Raw genomic sequence first — 16,413 nt, 5'->3', positions numbered from 1 at the left:
GTCAAGTGCACAGCTGTTGAATGGGATAGCACATCCTCTTCTTTTTCTTCTATTAACAACATCAGTTAAAAAAAACAAAAACAAAAAAAAAAAACAGAAGGAAAACAGGCAAATGTGCAACTATGTTTCATTCATTCTTTAGCGATTTAGTGGATTTAAAAAAGCTCAGTTGTTAATTTAAAAAAAAAAAAAAAAAAAAGTCTTCAATTTTATTTTATTCACCTGCACAATTTAAAAGACAAAGATAACAAATAACACAGTGCAGCAGGGGATAAAGTTGACCTTGAAGCTGCCATCTATTTCATATATGAAAAAATATCATTGTTATGGAAAAACACAACATTTGCACACAATAAATGATCTGACTACATAAAATGAATGTCAGATTACTGAAATGTTTTTAAATGAAGTAGAAGAACTGTAGAAAATTACCTCTGCAAGTGAGGAAGTTAGGAAATAAAGCTGAGTAATCATGTACCTGTGAGGTGACATTAAAGTGAGTCTGCTTAGGGAGATTTCCTTTGCTAGAATATAACTTATAAATAAAGGCACATACTAGATGGATATTGACGCCATAAATAGCAGAAATCTTAAGCTTCCACATAAAGGAACAGATGTGATATATGACTCTGAACACGATGCAGTCCTAACAAAACAATTCTGTAAGAGTTTTGCAGAGAGCAGCAGGAAACGTACTCGCTCAAACTACATTACAAAAGGAAAGATAGGGATAAATGAAACTATTAATCATTAAGGAAACTGGTTTTAAGTGCAAGATAGCTAACCCTCCTCATTGTATCAGTGGATTTGTTGATTTTTCTGCTAACCCAGCCAGTATGCTTTTTCAAGCGCTTATCAACCATAATTCCCAGGAGCTGATATTTGCGGCATTTCAACAAACGTGATTATGATTTTTGAGTTTTTTTTGTTTTTGTTTTTGTTTTTTTTAATATATAAATCTTGATGTTTTAAACACAAACGTAATTATTTTCATTTTCCAGTCTTCAGTATTCACATTCACTGAAAGAAATATTCACATTTACATCCAATGTTTGACTCATTGTAAGTCTGGTACTCAGATTTTTAAACCACAGAAGAAGAAGAAAAAACACAGTTGCAGTGAAGAGTTGGTTCATTACTGAATCACTGAGCTGCGCTGCTGCTCCATCTCTGCGGTGAGCCTCGGATGATTCACTCTTAGTTTATCCTTGAAGCTTTTATTTTGCGCAGTACGTTTTTGTGTTAACGCGTCAGTTTGCCAGAAATAGGTGTTTGTGTCAGAGAAAAGTGAAAGCTGTAGACGTGATATAGTCCTTTTAAAAACATTTGGCTTTTGAGATCGTGTTACAGCAGTTTTACAGCAAATATTAATGTCAAACCTGAGATCACTAGGCTGGGTCGGGATTCATGTGTAGGTCATGTGTAGCTAACAGAAGGTTTATAGGGTAAATCATGCCTGTTTTTTAAGCTGATGCTTTAGTTTTATAGAGTACAGTTCTGTATGTGTTCCTGTTGTAATGTGAAGGTCAGAATGTATTATTAAAACAACGGTTTAGCCTGGTTTGTTTGATTCCTTATAGCCTCAGAAAATAGTTGGAGTCTGGCCCTTTAAACATGTTGCATGATGAGAAATGATAAATATTACCCTGGAGCCTACAGGTGGATGGCAGGGTGGTGTAGGTTGGAAAAGCAGCAGCACTAACGTGTCTGAGGGACAGATGGCAGATTTCTTTACAGCTAAAACAAACCACAAAACCAGGGGCTGTGTTTCGAACATGACGTGAGAAAAGTGAGGCCATGAAACTGTTCAGTTTGAGTTGCCAGCATCAAGTAGCTTCAGGCTCTTTACAGAATTTCACTCAATGGAAAAAGTTCCTATTACAGTCATATTATGTGCTAAATATTTCACTTCTCCACACAAGTCTCTGAGCTAAATTAAAACTAAAACTTGAGACCAATGAAATTGATTGTTTTCTGTTTTTCTGCAGGTTCACTGCAAAACAACCATGCAGGCTCAGGAGGTCCTGAGACAGCTGCGGATTCCCGAGCTGGATGACTTTCGGCAGTACGTCCGAGGCTTTCCCACCAACGCCCTCATGGGTATGGGTGCCTTCGCGGCCATCACCACCTACTGGTTTGCCACCCGGCCAAAAGCCCTCAAACCACCCTGTGATCTTGGACTGCAGTCAGTGGAGTTACCAGTGAGTGATCTCTCTTTTTTTTTTTTTTTCTCCAGTTAAACTCTCTGGATTTAGGTTTCGGTTTTACGGTCATATTTGTTAGTGGAATTTCCGAGGTTTGATCCCTTATACAGTGACGCTGGGCAAAAAGCACTGAACAGTTGACTTCATTCACTGGAAATGTTAATGGATTTTCTCCACAAACTCAATCACAGCTGGCGTTAGTGTCAGTTTTAGGAGTTACAAGCCATGACTTCATCACTTCCTGTTACATTAAAAGTACTAAAATGTTTTTCACACAGTCACTGTTGGCGCTGCTGATGGGATAGAACGGGGCCTTATTGAATGTTGTTTTATTATTTCAGGGAGCACAGTGTTGTCACTTGTAGCCCAGTCTTTGCATTGGAGCTCATGAGTAGATAAACGTGTTAAGGGATCATGGCGAGTTTGCTAATTATTAGTTAATGAACTCTGTTTCCTTGCAGGGTGGTGAGCGTGCGAGAAGATCGGTGTTGTGCGAAGACGGCTCTTACCTGACACACTACTACGACGATGCACGCACGTTATACGAGGTGTTCCTACGAGGGCTCAGAGTATCAAGTCAGTGTCTCTCTTCTACTTGCTAAATGTGAGAAATCCCCAAAGACGTTGATGTTGGATAAACGTTTCTTTCTTTTGCAGATAATGGACCTTGTCTAGGATCGAGGAAACCAAACCAGCCATATGAATGGCAGACTTATAAAGAGGTTAGATGGGCACCACAGACATGCCAGTGTGGGATTTTACAACCATCAAAGTGGGAATTTATTTTATAAACTGGATTTTATTTTATTTTTTGCACAGGTAATAGATAAAGGAGAATGCATCGGCTCCGCCCTCCTTCACAGAGGACACTCTCACACAGGAGACAAATTCATCGGCATCTTCTCTCAGAACAGACCAGAGGTAAAACTTACGTCATCCTCTCATGTTATCCTAGGGTGTTTCTGTTATCACTAACCACAAGCTAACTGCATTCCTGCTTTACAAGGGCAGATTAAAAGGGTAAATATATACTCGGCAGACACTCCTCTTTAACTGAGGAGATATTTGTTTGGTAATTTCATAGTAGATCAGCAGTTTCTGAAATACTGAGATCAGCCCGTCTGGTACTAACAACCATTTCATGCTCAGTCATGATGCTCATGTTGAACTTGAGTAGGTCATCTTGACCATGTCTGTAGGCATAAAAGCAGGTTGCTACCCTGTAATTTGCTGATTTACATTAATGAGCAGCTGAACAAGTGATCCTAGCAAAGTGTCTGGTTTAGTGTAGACACACTGCACACTTCTGATGGGAAACCTGGTAGAAAGAGTTAGGTAATGACTAATTCATCCATCTGACATAAATACTGTTTGAAGCTGTTATATTGTTAGTCAAAAGGTGTATCAGATATTGAACTTTTTACACTTTTTCCATTAAGATGATTCTTGTAGCATTACCAAGTTGTTTATTGTTCTTTTTCCTTTTTTTCCACGGCTGAACTCAAATGAATGATACTGTTTCTGTGCAGTGGACCATTACAGAGCTCGCCTGTTACACGTACTCCTTGGTGGCTGTCCCGCTGTATGACACACTCGGCGCTGAAGCCATTGACTACATTATTGATAGAGGTATAAAAAAGGGCACCATCTCACACTAACCACACATCGCCTGCAGCACTGTCAGAGTGCTTTATAAATCAAGGGCCGTGACGATGGAAGATTAAATTAATGGTTCGCTTGGCGCCGTCTGTTTCACAGCCGACATCTCAACGGTGATCTGTGATGTCCCTGAAAAGGCCCGGATGATTCTGGATTGTGTCAGCGGAAAAGCACGAGCGGTGAAGATGATTATTCTCATCGAGGCGTTTGACAGCGACCTGGTGACCCGCGCAAAGGAGAACGGCATCGAGATCCTGAGTTTAAAGGAGCTGGAGGTGAGAATAAGAATCGGATTTGTCATTTTGGAGTTTCACAAATGTTCATTCTTGATGTGCAGAGGAAATTGTGTCATCTTCTGTGTTATGTCTGCACTATAGAGAGTAGTCCCCAGAAAGTTGATTCTGTTCATCTTGACGTAGATTGTCACTGGGAGGAACGTTTCGTCACTCATCCAAGTGACTTCTTCAGTCCCAGCTGACTGCAGGGTTCTTCAACCTTATAAACAGTACATAATGGCATAATGCTCTTTGATTAATTCTTATGACCATTTTCATATTATTGATCAAGAAACTGACCTCACAGCCGATTATTCAACAGTGGTGCTATTTTCAGTCATTATGCAAATATACTGTTTATAAGATTGAAGAAACCTGCAGTCAGCTGAGACTGAGTAATGCCTTACCGGGATGATTAAGCATGCATCAAGACACTGTTGAATAGAACTGTAATTTTGTTGCATGCATGTAAAAATGACTGTGAAGGCGACTCTGGTTCGAATATTTCAGCCTGTTTGTGTTTTTGAAACCATCCAGCTGTGTTCGAGCTAAGTAGAAATCAGACCCTTATCGGGACTTCCTGCAGATGTACTAATTTTTATACATTTTTGTTTCCAGGCCTTGGGTAAAGCTAACCTCAAGCAACCAGTGGTGAGTAGGAACAGCACGCCATCTTTATCTGATCTACTGACAACATGAGTTTTTTTTTTTTTTTTTTTTAAAAGGCTCTTCTTTTAGACTAAATTACTCCAGTGAGAGTCATTGGTGAAACTTCGATGAATTTGCTTGATCAACTGGTCTCCATCTTAAAAAAAAGTATTTTAAATGTAATAGACGTATCAGTGTTGCTCTGTGATTACAGCCTCCCAAACCAAATGACCAGGCTCTGATCTGCTTTACCTCTGGAACAACAGGTGAGTACGGGGTTGTTATTGCGTTAACATTTCAGAAATGTTATGTTTTTATGTTATATATCATCATAATTGTTTTTTATTGTGTTTGTTTTGCTTAAACTTTACTTTCAGGATACCCAAAAGGTGCAATGATTTCTCATGAAAACGTAATCTGCAACACTGGCGCTTTCATTAAATTGACCAAGGTAAACAAACCCACCCACCGGCACTCTAATATTTTCAATTGGTTGATCTCACTGAAACCTTTCCAAACAATAATAACACAGAGGCTCTGGGTCGCCTTCAGGTTGTCATCAGACTGTAAGAAATCATGTATCCTCTTTTTTTTCATGTACTCCTTTAAAGATGCGATAAATGAACATCAAAGATGAGACAGAAAGGCAACACCTGATAAAGAAAAGAAGCATAAAGTCTCAGTTCTTAATTAAGTTAAATGGCGTTTTGAAGTACACAAGCTGTTGTATAACAAATGTAAAGGTAGATTATAGAAAAACAAACCATGTCATTGAATTTATTTGCTAAATGTAATAAAAAAGCCAAAATCTTCATCCATCTTTGTAGAAGCTGATTCGGCACAGTTCAATCAAACATTTTCTTTTGTTCTCATACGTTTTTTTTTCTACGTCAGATGGAAAAAAAACATGAAGCTGACTCATGGCTCTAATATCCCTGTCTGGCCCCTGTTGCCTCTCCTTGATTCCTCTTTGTATTTTCCTCTGTCCGTCTGTCTTGCTCCCTCGTCTGTCCCGTCCTGTGTGGTGTCGTCCGTCGTCTAGGAAACACTGAAGCCCACAAGTAAAGATGTGCTCATCTCCTTCCTGCCTTTGGCCCATATGTTTGAGCGTGTAGTGGAGGTAAAGTACAGAGTGCTTCACCTGCATGTGTTTTGTGTGTTCCTCTGCAGGTAAACTGCATGCTGAACGCCAATGACATTCACGTATCCTATCTCCCTCTAGCTCACATGTTTGAGAGGGTTGTGGAGGTATGTTGCTTACCTTAAGATGCACAATGAATTTATTAGTGGAGGTAATATTTAGGAGTCAGCAGAGAAGGACTGACAGTATAATGTTTGTGAGACATGAGATGTGAGACCCCTTAATGCCTAGCGTATAGTATTTGATACATGTGTTTTTGAGTTTTATCAGCAGTGTGATTTATATAGTTAAAGGTTTAAAATTTGTGCACTCCTTCATGTTTTCCACAGTTGTCCAGTAGGTCAGATTAGAGTCTTTGGCAGACCGATTCTGGCCCTTGTGCCTTACATGTGACACCCCCGCCTTAGTGTGTTTAAATGCAGCATTAGTGCCCTCGTGTGGTCAAAATATCATTTTTAATTTGTCAAAGTTGGAATGAGCAGCATCTTTTCCCCTCCATCAGTGTGTCGTACTCGTCCACGGGGCTCGAATCGGCTACTTCCAAGGGGACATTCGACTCTTGATGGATGATCTGAAAACACTCCAGCCAACAGTTTTCCCTGTTGTCCCCCGCCTCCTCAACCGCATGTTTGACAAGGTCAGTTTATGCTGTTTATGTGCTTTTGTGGTCAGAAGTGCCGTTTCTCTGGTCTGCTGCTTTGCACGAAACACGATTTGGATATTTCTCATTGCTCTGCAGGTTTTTGGTCAAGCCAACACGCCACTGAAAAGATGGCTGCTTGATTTTGCCTTCAGAAGGAAAGAGGCGGAGCTTAAAAATGGAGTGGTCCGAAAAGACAGCATGTGGGACACACTCATCTTCAAGAAAGTGCAGGTAAACACGAAACACTTAAAAGCACTTGGAGATGTTACGTGCCGCCTAACAATCTTTCAAAGAGCACGTACACTAAAGAGGAACAAAGACACAAAATGGATAAACACGCCCACACATTTGACCTTTTCGTCAAAATTATTTTGTTAAATGAACCTTCAGCGGTTTTTGTGATGCATAATAAATTAGTTTTGAGTTGACATTTTGGAGCTTTCATGTTTGTTTTGCACTGTAGGCGAGCCTCGGCGGCCGCGTGAGACTCATGATTACAGGAGCAGCCCCGGTATCCCCGACCATCCTGACTTTCCTGAGAGCTGCTCTCGGCTGTCAGGTGAGCCACATTCACAGTCATCTCATCTGTAATTTTTTTTTAATACTTTGTTTATGAATATCATTAATAACGTAAACGTTTTCCACAGTTTTATGAAGGTTACGGTCAGACTGAATGCACAGCTGGCTGTACCATGTCGATGCCTGGGGACTGGTCAGCAGGTAAAATATAAGACTTTCACTAAATTTTTCAATTTGTAGACACAGTGATGCTTGTAAGAATGAAACGACACTATGACTGCTCTGTCATCAGGTCACGTTGGGCCTCCTCTGCCCTGCAATGCTGTTAAACTGGTGGATGTGGCAGAAATGAATTATCTGGCAGCCAATGGAGAGGGAGAGGTGAGGAATAGGATTCGTCGAATGCATACGGCCATTACGGAGACTTACAGTCAGTTTTCACACAACTATACATCCCTGTAGAAAAAAAGTACTGCTTACTGCTTCTATAGGAATTAAGAGCAGCCAGGTGGTGATATACAAATGCACTTGGTTAACTGATCATCAGAAGGGTGTGAGCACCTCTGTGACACACAGCATAATTTAAAAAAAAAAAAAAAAAAAAAAACTGAACAGGCTCGGCTTGTTTTAGAAGGGTTGCCAAGACCAAGCCTCTTCTCCTTTCCTTTAAAAAGAACATGTCGGGTTTGCAAAGTTGCATCTGAACAAGTCGTGAGAACAAACTGTTTGCTCACAATGCACAGCTTCATGTTTGGGCAAAGCCACACACAGCATATCAGCACAAACACTTCATACCAGGTGTCAGCATGGTGGTGGAGGGGTGATGACTTGCACTTGTTTTGCTAAAGTCAAATGTGAGCCCACCTGTCTGACAGCTGAAGCTCGTCTTTTTTTCTTGGTACATGGCTGTGAGCAGATTTCTAGAGGCCAAAACTGAATTTATTGTTTTAATAACATGAACTTTGTGCAACAGGATCCAGATTTTTTTTTTTTTTTTTTTTTTTTTAAAAGAAAAAGAAACAAAAACATGACACAGAATTTAAATGCAAAACTATTATAAACATATTAAAGAACCACAATATGTATTTAAGTGACACATTTCTTCTATAAAACTAACATGGAAATTGTATTATTTTGAAACTAGCCTCAGTGTCCTGAGGTTTACATTATCCTCATAAATTTTTAATTCAATATTCTACCACATAATTAGAAGCTTGCCTTAGATACAACAAAAGGAAACCCTTTAAAGGAGAGGCTGTCCTTTAACATTTGAAATCAATGTTGGCTTCAAACGGGGACGTGAGCGAGAAACTATTTGTAAAAACAAAATGTAGCGGGGTTGATATAAAAACAAGAACAACAAACCAAACAGCTTCTTATTTATAATCTCGGTTGTTGTAGGTGTGCGTCAAAGGACCAAATGTATTCCAGGGATACCTGAAAGATCCTGACAGAACAGCTGAGGCTATTGATAAGGATGGATGGCTGCACACTGGTGACATTGGGAAATGGCTTCCTGTGAGTAAAACGGGCTGAGTGGTGATGTGAATGGTGATGATCACTGTGCATAAACCTAAACTTACATTGCTCTTGTGGTTCCCTGCAGAATGGCACTCTGAAGGTTATTGACAGAAAGAAACACATTTTTAAGCTGGCACAGGGAGAGTACATCGCCCCGGAGAAAATTGAAACCATCTATGTTCGCAGCGACCCCGTGGCCCAGGTGTTTGTTCATGGTGACAGCTTACAGGTAAGGCTTAAATCTCAGACTTTTGTTTCTTTTCTTTTTTTTTTTTTAAATCTACACAAATAGTCTGTTTGAAGCATTTGATTCTCATCTGGTCCATGTTGTGTTTTAAAGGCATGCCTGGTGGGGATAGTGGTGCCCGATCCTGACTTCTTACCTATTTGGGCCAAGAAAAAAGGGTTTGAAGGCTCTTACTCTGAGCTGTGTGACAACAAGGTCCGATTTATTACTATCAGCAATCTGAACATGGACTCTCACTCTGTATGCCTGTGTAACATCTTCTGACCTTTTTTTTTGCTTTTGCTTTTAGGATGTGAAGAAGGCAATTCTGGAGGACATCTTGAATTTGGGCAAAGAAACAGGACTCAAGTCTTTTGAACAGGTGACTGGTCCTGTGTAACTTCAAGCGCAGCCAGTGCTTCCCACAAACAGACTTCATTTGAACTGAATGTCCACTGAAGTATATTTGGAAAATAATTTTAGTTTTTCCACTCAAGGAAAATATTGCCAGGAAATTAATGGTGCACAATCACTTTGGTTTTATTTTGAAAGATCCAAACATGTCACTGTGACTGTGCTAATCTCTCATCTGTGCTTTGAATATATTGTGCAGTTATTTAGTATTTAATAATTAAAATAATTTCCGCAGACATACATGAATGTATGTTTTTTTTGTTGTTGTTTTTTTTACATGAAAAAGCACGAGTGAGTCTCTTTCTGGTTTCAGTGCAAGATTTACACTTCAGAGACCCAGAATTTTACAATATATGCATCCTTAAAAATTATTTGCAGCAATACTTAAGTCAATGTTTGCTCTGTCATTTCTTTTTTTTTTTTCCCTCTGCAGGTGAGGGACATTGTGTTACATCCCGAGATGTTCTCTGTCCAGAACGGTCTGCTGACTCCAACCCTGAAAGCCAAGAGGACTGAGCTTCGGAGCCACTTCAGAGAACAGATCGATGAACTCTATGCCAAAATTAAGATGTAAGCCAAGTTCAAGGAGTATTATAGGGAAGCCGTTCAGAGACAGCCAGAACCAAACCGTGTGCTGAGGGAATCAGTCTCACTTTCTCTGCAAGTGACAATCTTAACAGTTATATGGGGAAAAAGCTTTCAGGATAATTGGATAATGAATTTTAAAAGTGCATTTTATCCCCACTTTGATCAATAATCACACAGATCCATTATCCCAGCTAACACTGGCTAACTGGCAAAGAGATCCGCAGAACCCGCACCAAGTTTCTTGTGTAGTTTATCCAAGAATAAGGGTTAAAATGGCACAGAGGAAGTTTGACTTCTGCTTTTATGTATGACAACTTCACGGTCAGAAAGGTGAATCCTGAAAACATTTCTGCTAGTTTTATTCGTGAGAGCAACAAGAGAAAATCTTTGAAAATACTTCTACAACAGTGACAGATATTAACTATTTATATGCCATGACATTTCATGCTTTGGTTATCTATTTAAGGAGATATTTAATATCATCTTTTTGTAAATAGTGTATCTGCTGGAAAATTTGTGTACAGGGTACCATGCCAGATACTCTGTAGCTTCCCTGCATTCCCATGTTTCTCAGTGCTGCCGGCTGAAGGACTTTGATGAGGTTTTTGGTTAACAGCCTACTGAAAATCATGTTGGTTCACAGATTTTGGGCTTTTGTTTTTGGTGTTATTTTTAAATGTTGCATGTAACATATTCACTGTTGCTTTCTAAATGCCTGACATTGCATTGCCAAAAGCTGAGGAATGAAGCTGCACAACCATCGTTTGTATATTCTGCAAGTATTTGGGGTAAAAATAGTAACACTGATTTTTATCGTTGAGCTTTAAGAAGTCAAGTGATTCAAACAGTTTCCATGTCTTTTGCAAAATCAGCAGTCTTCATTTCAGCCATTTGAAAAAAAGTTTGTTTGTTTTTTGTGAATGCCGGTTTTCTGACTGATGAATGATCGTGATGTATATCCAATCGTGTCAAAGACCTCTTAACAGCACAAGCTGTACTGTTTAGTTGGTTTTTAATGACTTGTGATCTCAAAAAGGGAGAAAGGTCCAGTTTTGTGCTATAATGGAAAGTGTATCTGTCAAATGTACCAAATAAACACAACGTGGTCGTGCAGTTGTTAGCACTGTCACCTCATAGCAAAAAGGTCCTCCATGCTACCATTCGGTGTGGTATTTGTGTGGGTTCTGTCCAGGTACTTCCAGGGAGTGTTTATAAAATTAGCAGGAGCAGTGAAGGCAGCCTGGAGATGGTGATGTCAAACAGAAACTTGGTCAAAAATTTAATCTAGTGTGGTCTGCGGTACTGATCTGATCACATACCCAAACCATCTCAGCTGGCTCCTTTGAATGCAGCACAGCTGCTGCTCTGCTGCATTCAATGTTACAGTTCATGTTCAGTTTAAACTTGAGCAGGCAGTCAAGGATCTCCACTTGAGCAGAAGCACCAACACTTGCAGCTATGTACAAACCAGGGGCGTCTCCACGGTGCGTGTAATAAAGTATTTATTACATGTTTTCACAACGTTTAAAGTGCTGCCAGCGTCTTTTATGCAATACTGCAAAAGCACACAAATCTCATGCTCTACTGGGAATCAAAATCTGCCATACAACTGAGCAAGAGCTGGTCTGAGATCTCTTCACTCTTCTCTTCAAAATCGTCTAGACTCTCCAAATAGTCCCGATCGTCCCGTTCATCTCCCCACACATCAGATTTCTCCTCCTCTGTGTGAGTTGTGCTCTGTGGGCCCATGGGTTTATGTTTCTGGCTGCTTTCAATGTTGCCAGCATCGTCCATGAGGTACACCTGGTCCTCCTCATCCTGTAAGAAACAGAAGACGTGATTACCGACTGATGCATGTTAAAGCTAAAACACTGTTAAAATAAATGAACTAACCAGCGTCAAGACGTAGCTGATACAGATCTCTTGTGGCAGCGGGTAACCTGTAACAGGGACATGATGTTACCTCACAGTCAGATCATGTTTCCTTGAATTATTTCAACTACAGCTCTTTCGGATCGTGACATACTCGAGGACCTGAAGTTCCTGCATTCAGGATCGTGGCACTTCTGGTACCACACTTCCTCTTTCAGATCCACAACGATCCTGCAGAGGGTGACAGAGCCAAATCAGAAAGCGGAAGAACACTCGACCATCTTCAGAAGATGAAGGAAACAAACTGCACTCACATGATGTTGTTGCTTTTGTGAAACCGCCCCACGTTTTCACACCAGCGGTATTTGGCGATGTCATAAACGAGAAGTTGCTCTGCGGCAAAGTAGTTCCATCGTCTTAAGCCTGTCGAAATTTATGAGATCATAAACGTCAGGTAGGACGATCGATGTGAGCTGCCACACTTTTCTTTTCAGGAAGAAAAAAAAACGGTAATATCTAAATGTTTCACTCGGCTGGATGTCACATCAGAAAACCACAATTTTAGGATAGATGAACTCTACAGACTGAAACATTTTACGAGCAAATGTTTTCACTGCATAATACTTACTTCCTTGTATCCCATCCTTTCTAACCACCGTTAATACAAAGTTGTCCACTTCTTGGTGAGGGGATGACAGGAAGCCAGAAAGTGCACCTGTCGGTAATATATGGGAAAAAGTTTCACGAATCAAATCATTTCACACTGAGGTTTTTGAGGTGAAACCAACAATAACATTTATGCCATAAACTGACTACATGCAGGAATACTTCACATATGTATATGCAGAAGATTAAGAAAAACTCTGGTCTCGCTTCAGCATTACCTGAGTCTGAATCCGACCCTTGTTGGGACTTAGAGGGGGAGATTTTGGGCTCACTTGATTCTGGGACATCCCATGTAAGAATCCTCTGACCTGTGAAGCTGATACACGGGAGGAGAGATTATGTGTGGCACTTTTTAAAAAAAGATCACAGCACACAGGAATCTGAGCTGTTTGTGCCCAGTGTACCTCACGTTACACACTAAGGAGGCCAAGAAAATGCTTTCCTCCAAAGAAGTTCCCTTCTCAGGTTTGGCAATACACTGGTTATCTTCTGCCACAGTGAACGCAGCATTCTTCCCCGCTTTAGACGACTTGTACAGGCGGAAATTTCTGTTCTTTGTATAGACACCTGTGTGTTGAAATAAAAAGCCACGGTACGTGAAGGGAAATTGTGTAAATGCATATCTTTATACATAAAAAAAGGACATAATAATTTTTAAAAATCTGATTTCCCTTACCAAGATCCACAAAGAGAGAGTCTCGACCATCTTTGTTTTTCACCTGGAGGAAGCTGAGGTCTCTCCCTTCCTCTTTACGCCTCTTCATCTCTGGACTTGCTGCTTGAGTTCTACTCAGGGCGAATAAGTGCAAAATTTTAACCTTAAACACTGAGCACATAGAAATAAAAACATGCAGTTTTTACAGGTCTGGGAGAACAAACCGTGTTTCCACTCCATTATCAAGGTGGCTTCCATTTTTGGGTTTGTTCAGGACAGGCTGAAGAATTGCATGAATGAACCTCCCTACAAAATCCCAATCAGATGGAATATATGACTATTAAGCAGGTATTAACAGGCTGATGTTTTCCATGTAGGGCTGAACATACCAACATGAATGTTGTCTTTGAAAGCTGCTTGTTGAAGACAGAAGATGAGATGTCTGCTGAATTTCTCCTCAGTGCTGGAGTCGAGATTGAGGACATTTTTCGCAGAGCATTCAATCCCATAAACTTCCAATAACTTGTCACAGACGTACTGTCACCACACAAAGCAGAGAGGGGTAAACATATCAAATGTTTAGACAAGGACTTTTACTATTTCATGGAAAACATTAGCTCAGTTTGAATTAGATGGATGCTGAATGATGCTAAATCACATACTGCATCTATTAAAGCAGCATGGCTTCATAGTAGAAGAGTCTAGGTGCAGTCCAGACCTTTTTCAATGGGACAAAATTTATCTCCCAGAAGTCCAGCAGCTAGCCTTTTCAGTTCCCAGGCATTTGCAGACTGTTGTTTAAAAAAAGACGGGATGCCTTGCCCCACTTTTTTAAGACATGTTGCCATCAAATACAAAATGAGCTATTATTTTTCTTAAAATTGTACATTTTCTTAGTTTAGGCACTTCATAGTTTTTCTGTGCTTAACTGTGAATAAAATGTGGGTCAAAGAGATTTGCAAATCTTTGCATTCTGTTTTTATTCACATTATACGCAGGGCCCCACCTGTTGTGGACTTTGTGCTGTATAAATGTTTCTCACTAGTCAGACGTCAGGGTCCAGAAACAAGTTATAACCATTTCTTTTCACAAGTTCATTTTCATTATCATTTCATTATTAGCGGTAAAATAAACTACTACTTCAAGAATTTCAAATCAGGTTTATTTGTATATATTTCCAGTTGACAACAACAGCAGTCATTTCAAGGCTCACTATGAAAATACTACAGTCTATCTAAATCCATTCATAATTTATGTCTAAAAGTGTGTGAATCAAGCTGCTTTATTAAACTCCTTTGAACAGGAAGTAGTAAAACAGAAAAATGGACCCCACCTGGATAAGCAAAGACACCATAGTTTTCCCATCAGATCCTTTGTTTGAAGGTTTGTGGAACTCCAAGTCCAAGTAGAGCTTACAGACAGCTCCCTCTGGTATCACCTCATAACAGTGCATCAAAGACTGGGTGTAAGTCCTGGAAAAATAACCAGAATCAACAGCTGAACATCAATTTTGTTACTGAACACAAAAGGAGCTGCATCTGAAGCGAGTAGTAACTGATATATATTAATATTACCTGTAGTAAAACCACAGCTCACTGTAACTGGTAACCAGGTAAATCCTTTGACCCATGGACTCCTTTTCTTTTTCAAGTGCAAAAACATGCACAGCCTTGAGAATGAAAGGCACAAAATTCAGCAACTTTCCCTCCACATACAGTATGGAAACATTAAAGTAGAAGGTCTTGTGTACCTCTTTGCAGCTCTGAGCGAAGCTGATAGCCATGGATTGACGAGGGAAGAGTTTCCAAACAGACGAAGGCTGGCAGGGCCACAGTCGAGGCTTGTAAGGTGTCGTCAGAGGATTTTTCTGGAACGACTGAGCGAGCTCCTCAACTTTCTTCAGTCGATCCCCCCACTTACTCATCTTCAAGTCCGTATTAACCTCCAATTAGCAAATTCTCTGTTATTCTCACTCAAGGACAGTTTCACTCAATGATCTTTAGTTATCCTGTCATTCTTCAACCTGAAATAAAAACTACATATGGCATATTGATTAGATACAGTTTAAGAATACTGTAACCTATACCCTGTGAACTTATAAACTGGCAACTCCATGCTGGGTATATAAAAGCTGACAAGCTACAAGGCGTCGCCACAGCAGGTAAGTAAAGATGAGACACAGTCCACATATTCAGTTACTGTACTGAAGTACAAATTTGAAAACACGAGTATCAGTTTTGACTCGTTCTCTCTGCTCAGTATTTTCCAGATCGATTACAATTTACAACGTCCTCAAAAAAACATCTGTCGAAGACATAAGACAAAGTCAGATTAGACACCTTCTGCCATTGTATGCCTTCTATTTTTTATATTTTTTAACTGTTATCAGGCTCTGACCTTTTTTGTGCTGCTTTTATCTGATTATCAATTCAATAAAGACCTGGAACACTCAGATTGCATCCACATGGACAGCTCCCAAGTGAAAGGGTGTGTGTCCGCGGAAAAAACATAAAATAGCTTTTTTATATTTATTATAATATTCATGACACCCGAGTGTTTCAGATCTAACTGTGACCAGCTTGTGTACTTTTCTTCAAATCTGGTAGCTGAGCCTTTGCAGTATTTAAAATTGGGCAAATATATTATACAGTAATAACAATTATATCCTGCTGCACATCTGCATGATATGTGAGTCATTTTACTCTAAAAAGTCAAAAATCTGTTTCTGAAATGTCAAGTTTTTTGTTCTTTTTTTTTTTTTTTTACATGTAATGTTGTATTTTCCAAGTATGAGTACTTGTAAAGTACTCGTAAATACTTCTTCAGCCACTGTAATCTATCTACTGTACTACCTATTTGTCCACAGGCACAGACTGTTCACTTAGACGGTCTAAGTGAACAACAGTGAAACAGAGCTAATGTAACTGTAAGTTAGCTCGCATTAACTTTGAAGTGAGATAATGCTAAAGGTCACTAAGGTTTAAGGAGTTAATTAAATTGTTTTACCGTTGTGTTTATGTCCACCTAGTCTCTCGTCACTCGGTCAAGATGAGTGGTTACTACAGCTGTAAACAGACGTGCGGAACATCACGTCTTGTTTTTCGTTTTTGGCGCGTCGGGAACCGGAATTGAGACTGTTTCCGGTTACAAGACCGTAGACAGCTGTTGGCAGCCAGAAAACAGCAGTTTTTCTGACCTTCACAGTTCGTTTTTTTAAAGTCTGAAGTGTTTATACATACAAAAGCCCTTAATATTAAGTACTGTCAGTACCGTAAACACCAACAGCACAGGATTTACACTTCCTGGATTAAAACTGCGTTTTAACAAAATAAAAGTCTTGATTTGAACTATATTACAGCATTTCATACGTAATATAAAGGTA

At 39.7% G+C, this 16,413-nt stretch overlaps 2 protein-coding genes across 4 annotated transcripts in view; one reads left to right on the top strand and one right to left on the bottom strand.

Annotated features, from left to right (window-relative positions):
- acsl1a (acyl-CoA synthetase long chain family member 1a) overlaps positions 1-10,985 on the top strand; it is an 18,997-nt gene extending 8,012 nt beyond the window's left edge. For 2 of the 3 annotated variants that reach the window (XM_040024111.1, XM_040024112.1), the window contains exons 2-21: positions 1,989-2,201; positions 2,666-2,780; positions 2,862-2,926; positions 3,024-3,125; positions 3,734-3,833; positions 3,963-4,138; positions 4,757-4,789; positions 5,001-5,052; positions 5,164-5,237; positions 5,957-6,034; positions 6,430-6,564; positions 6,667-6,801; positions 7,034-7,129; positions 7,218-7,290; positions 7,382-7,470; positions 8,491-8,607; positions 8,696-8,839; positions 8,951-9,052; positions 9,147-9,218; positions 9,684-10,985. In XM_040024111.1, coding sequence (XP_039880045.1) covers positions 2,007-2,201; positions 2,666-2,780; positions 2,862-2,926; positions 3,024-3,125; positions 3,734-3,833; positions 3,963-4,138; positions 4,757-4,789; positions 5,001-5,052; positions 5,164-5,237; positions 5,957-6,034; positions 6,430-6,564; positions 6,667-6,801; positions 7,034-7,129; positions 7,218-7,290; positions 7,382-7,470; positions 8,491-8,607; positions 8,696-8,839; positions 8,951-9,052; positions 9,147-9,218; positions 9,684-9,824 — 2,094 coding nt within the window. In that variant the 5' untranslated portion in view covers positions 1,989-2,006 and the 3' untranslated portion in view covers positions 9,825-10,985. Of the gene's footprint in view, positions 1-1,988; positions 2,202-2,665; positions 2,781-2,861; positions 2,927-3,023; positions 3,126-3,733; positions 3,834-3,962; positions 4,139-4,756; positions 4,790-5,000; positions 5,053-5,163; positions 5,238-5,828; positions 5,907-5,956; positions 6,035-6,429; positions 6,565-6,666; positions 6,802-7,033; positions 7,130-7,217; positions 7,291-7,381; positions 7,471-8,490; positions 8,608-8,695; positions 8,840-8,950; positions 9,053-9,146; positions 9,219-9,683 lie in introns of all 3 variants that reach the window. The other variant, XM_040024113.1, reaches the window with a different exon arrangement.
- On the bottom strand, positions 9,630-16,413 carry primpol (primase and polymerase (DNA-directed)). The gene is made up of 14 exons (XM_040024114.1): positions 16,038-16,413; positions 14,782-15,066; positions 14,606-14,700; positions 14,365-14,503; positions 13,421-13,568; positions 13,256-13,337; positions 13,053-13,162; positions 12,781-12,943; positions 12,595-12,692; positions 12,339-12,425; positions 12,025-12,133; positions 11,865-11,941; positions 11,732-11,778; positions 9,630-11,656 (listed from the first exon to the last, which is right to left on the bottom strand). The coding sequence occupies exons 2-14, from the start codon at positions 14,953-14,955 to the stop codon at positions 11,420-11,422; spliced, it is 1,566 nt and encodes a 521-aa protein (XP_039880048.1). The 5' UTR covers positions 14,956-15,066; positions 16,038-16,413; the 3' UTR covers positions 9,630-11,419.

The sequence above is a fragment of the Simochromis diagramma genome, unplaced genomic scaffold (genome assembly GCF_900408965.1).
Source record: "Simochromis diagramma unplaced genomic scaffold, fSimDia1.1 OVJJ01000302.1, whole genome shotgun sequence".
Lineage (NCBI taxonomy): Eukaryota > Metazoa > Chordata > Actinopteri > Cichliformes > Cichlidae > Simochromis > Simochromis diagramma.
This window is presented reverse-complemented; position numbering and strand designations above follow the sequence as displayed.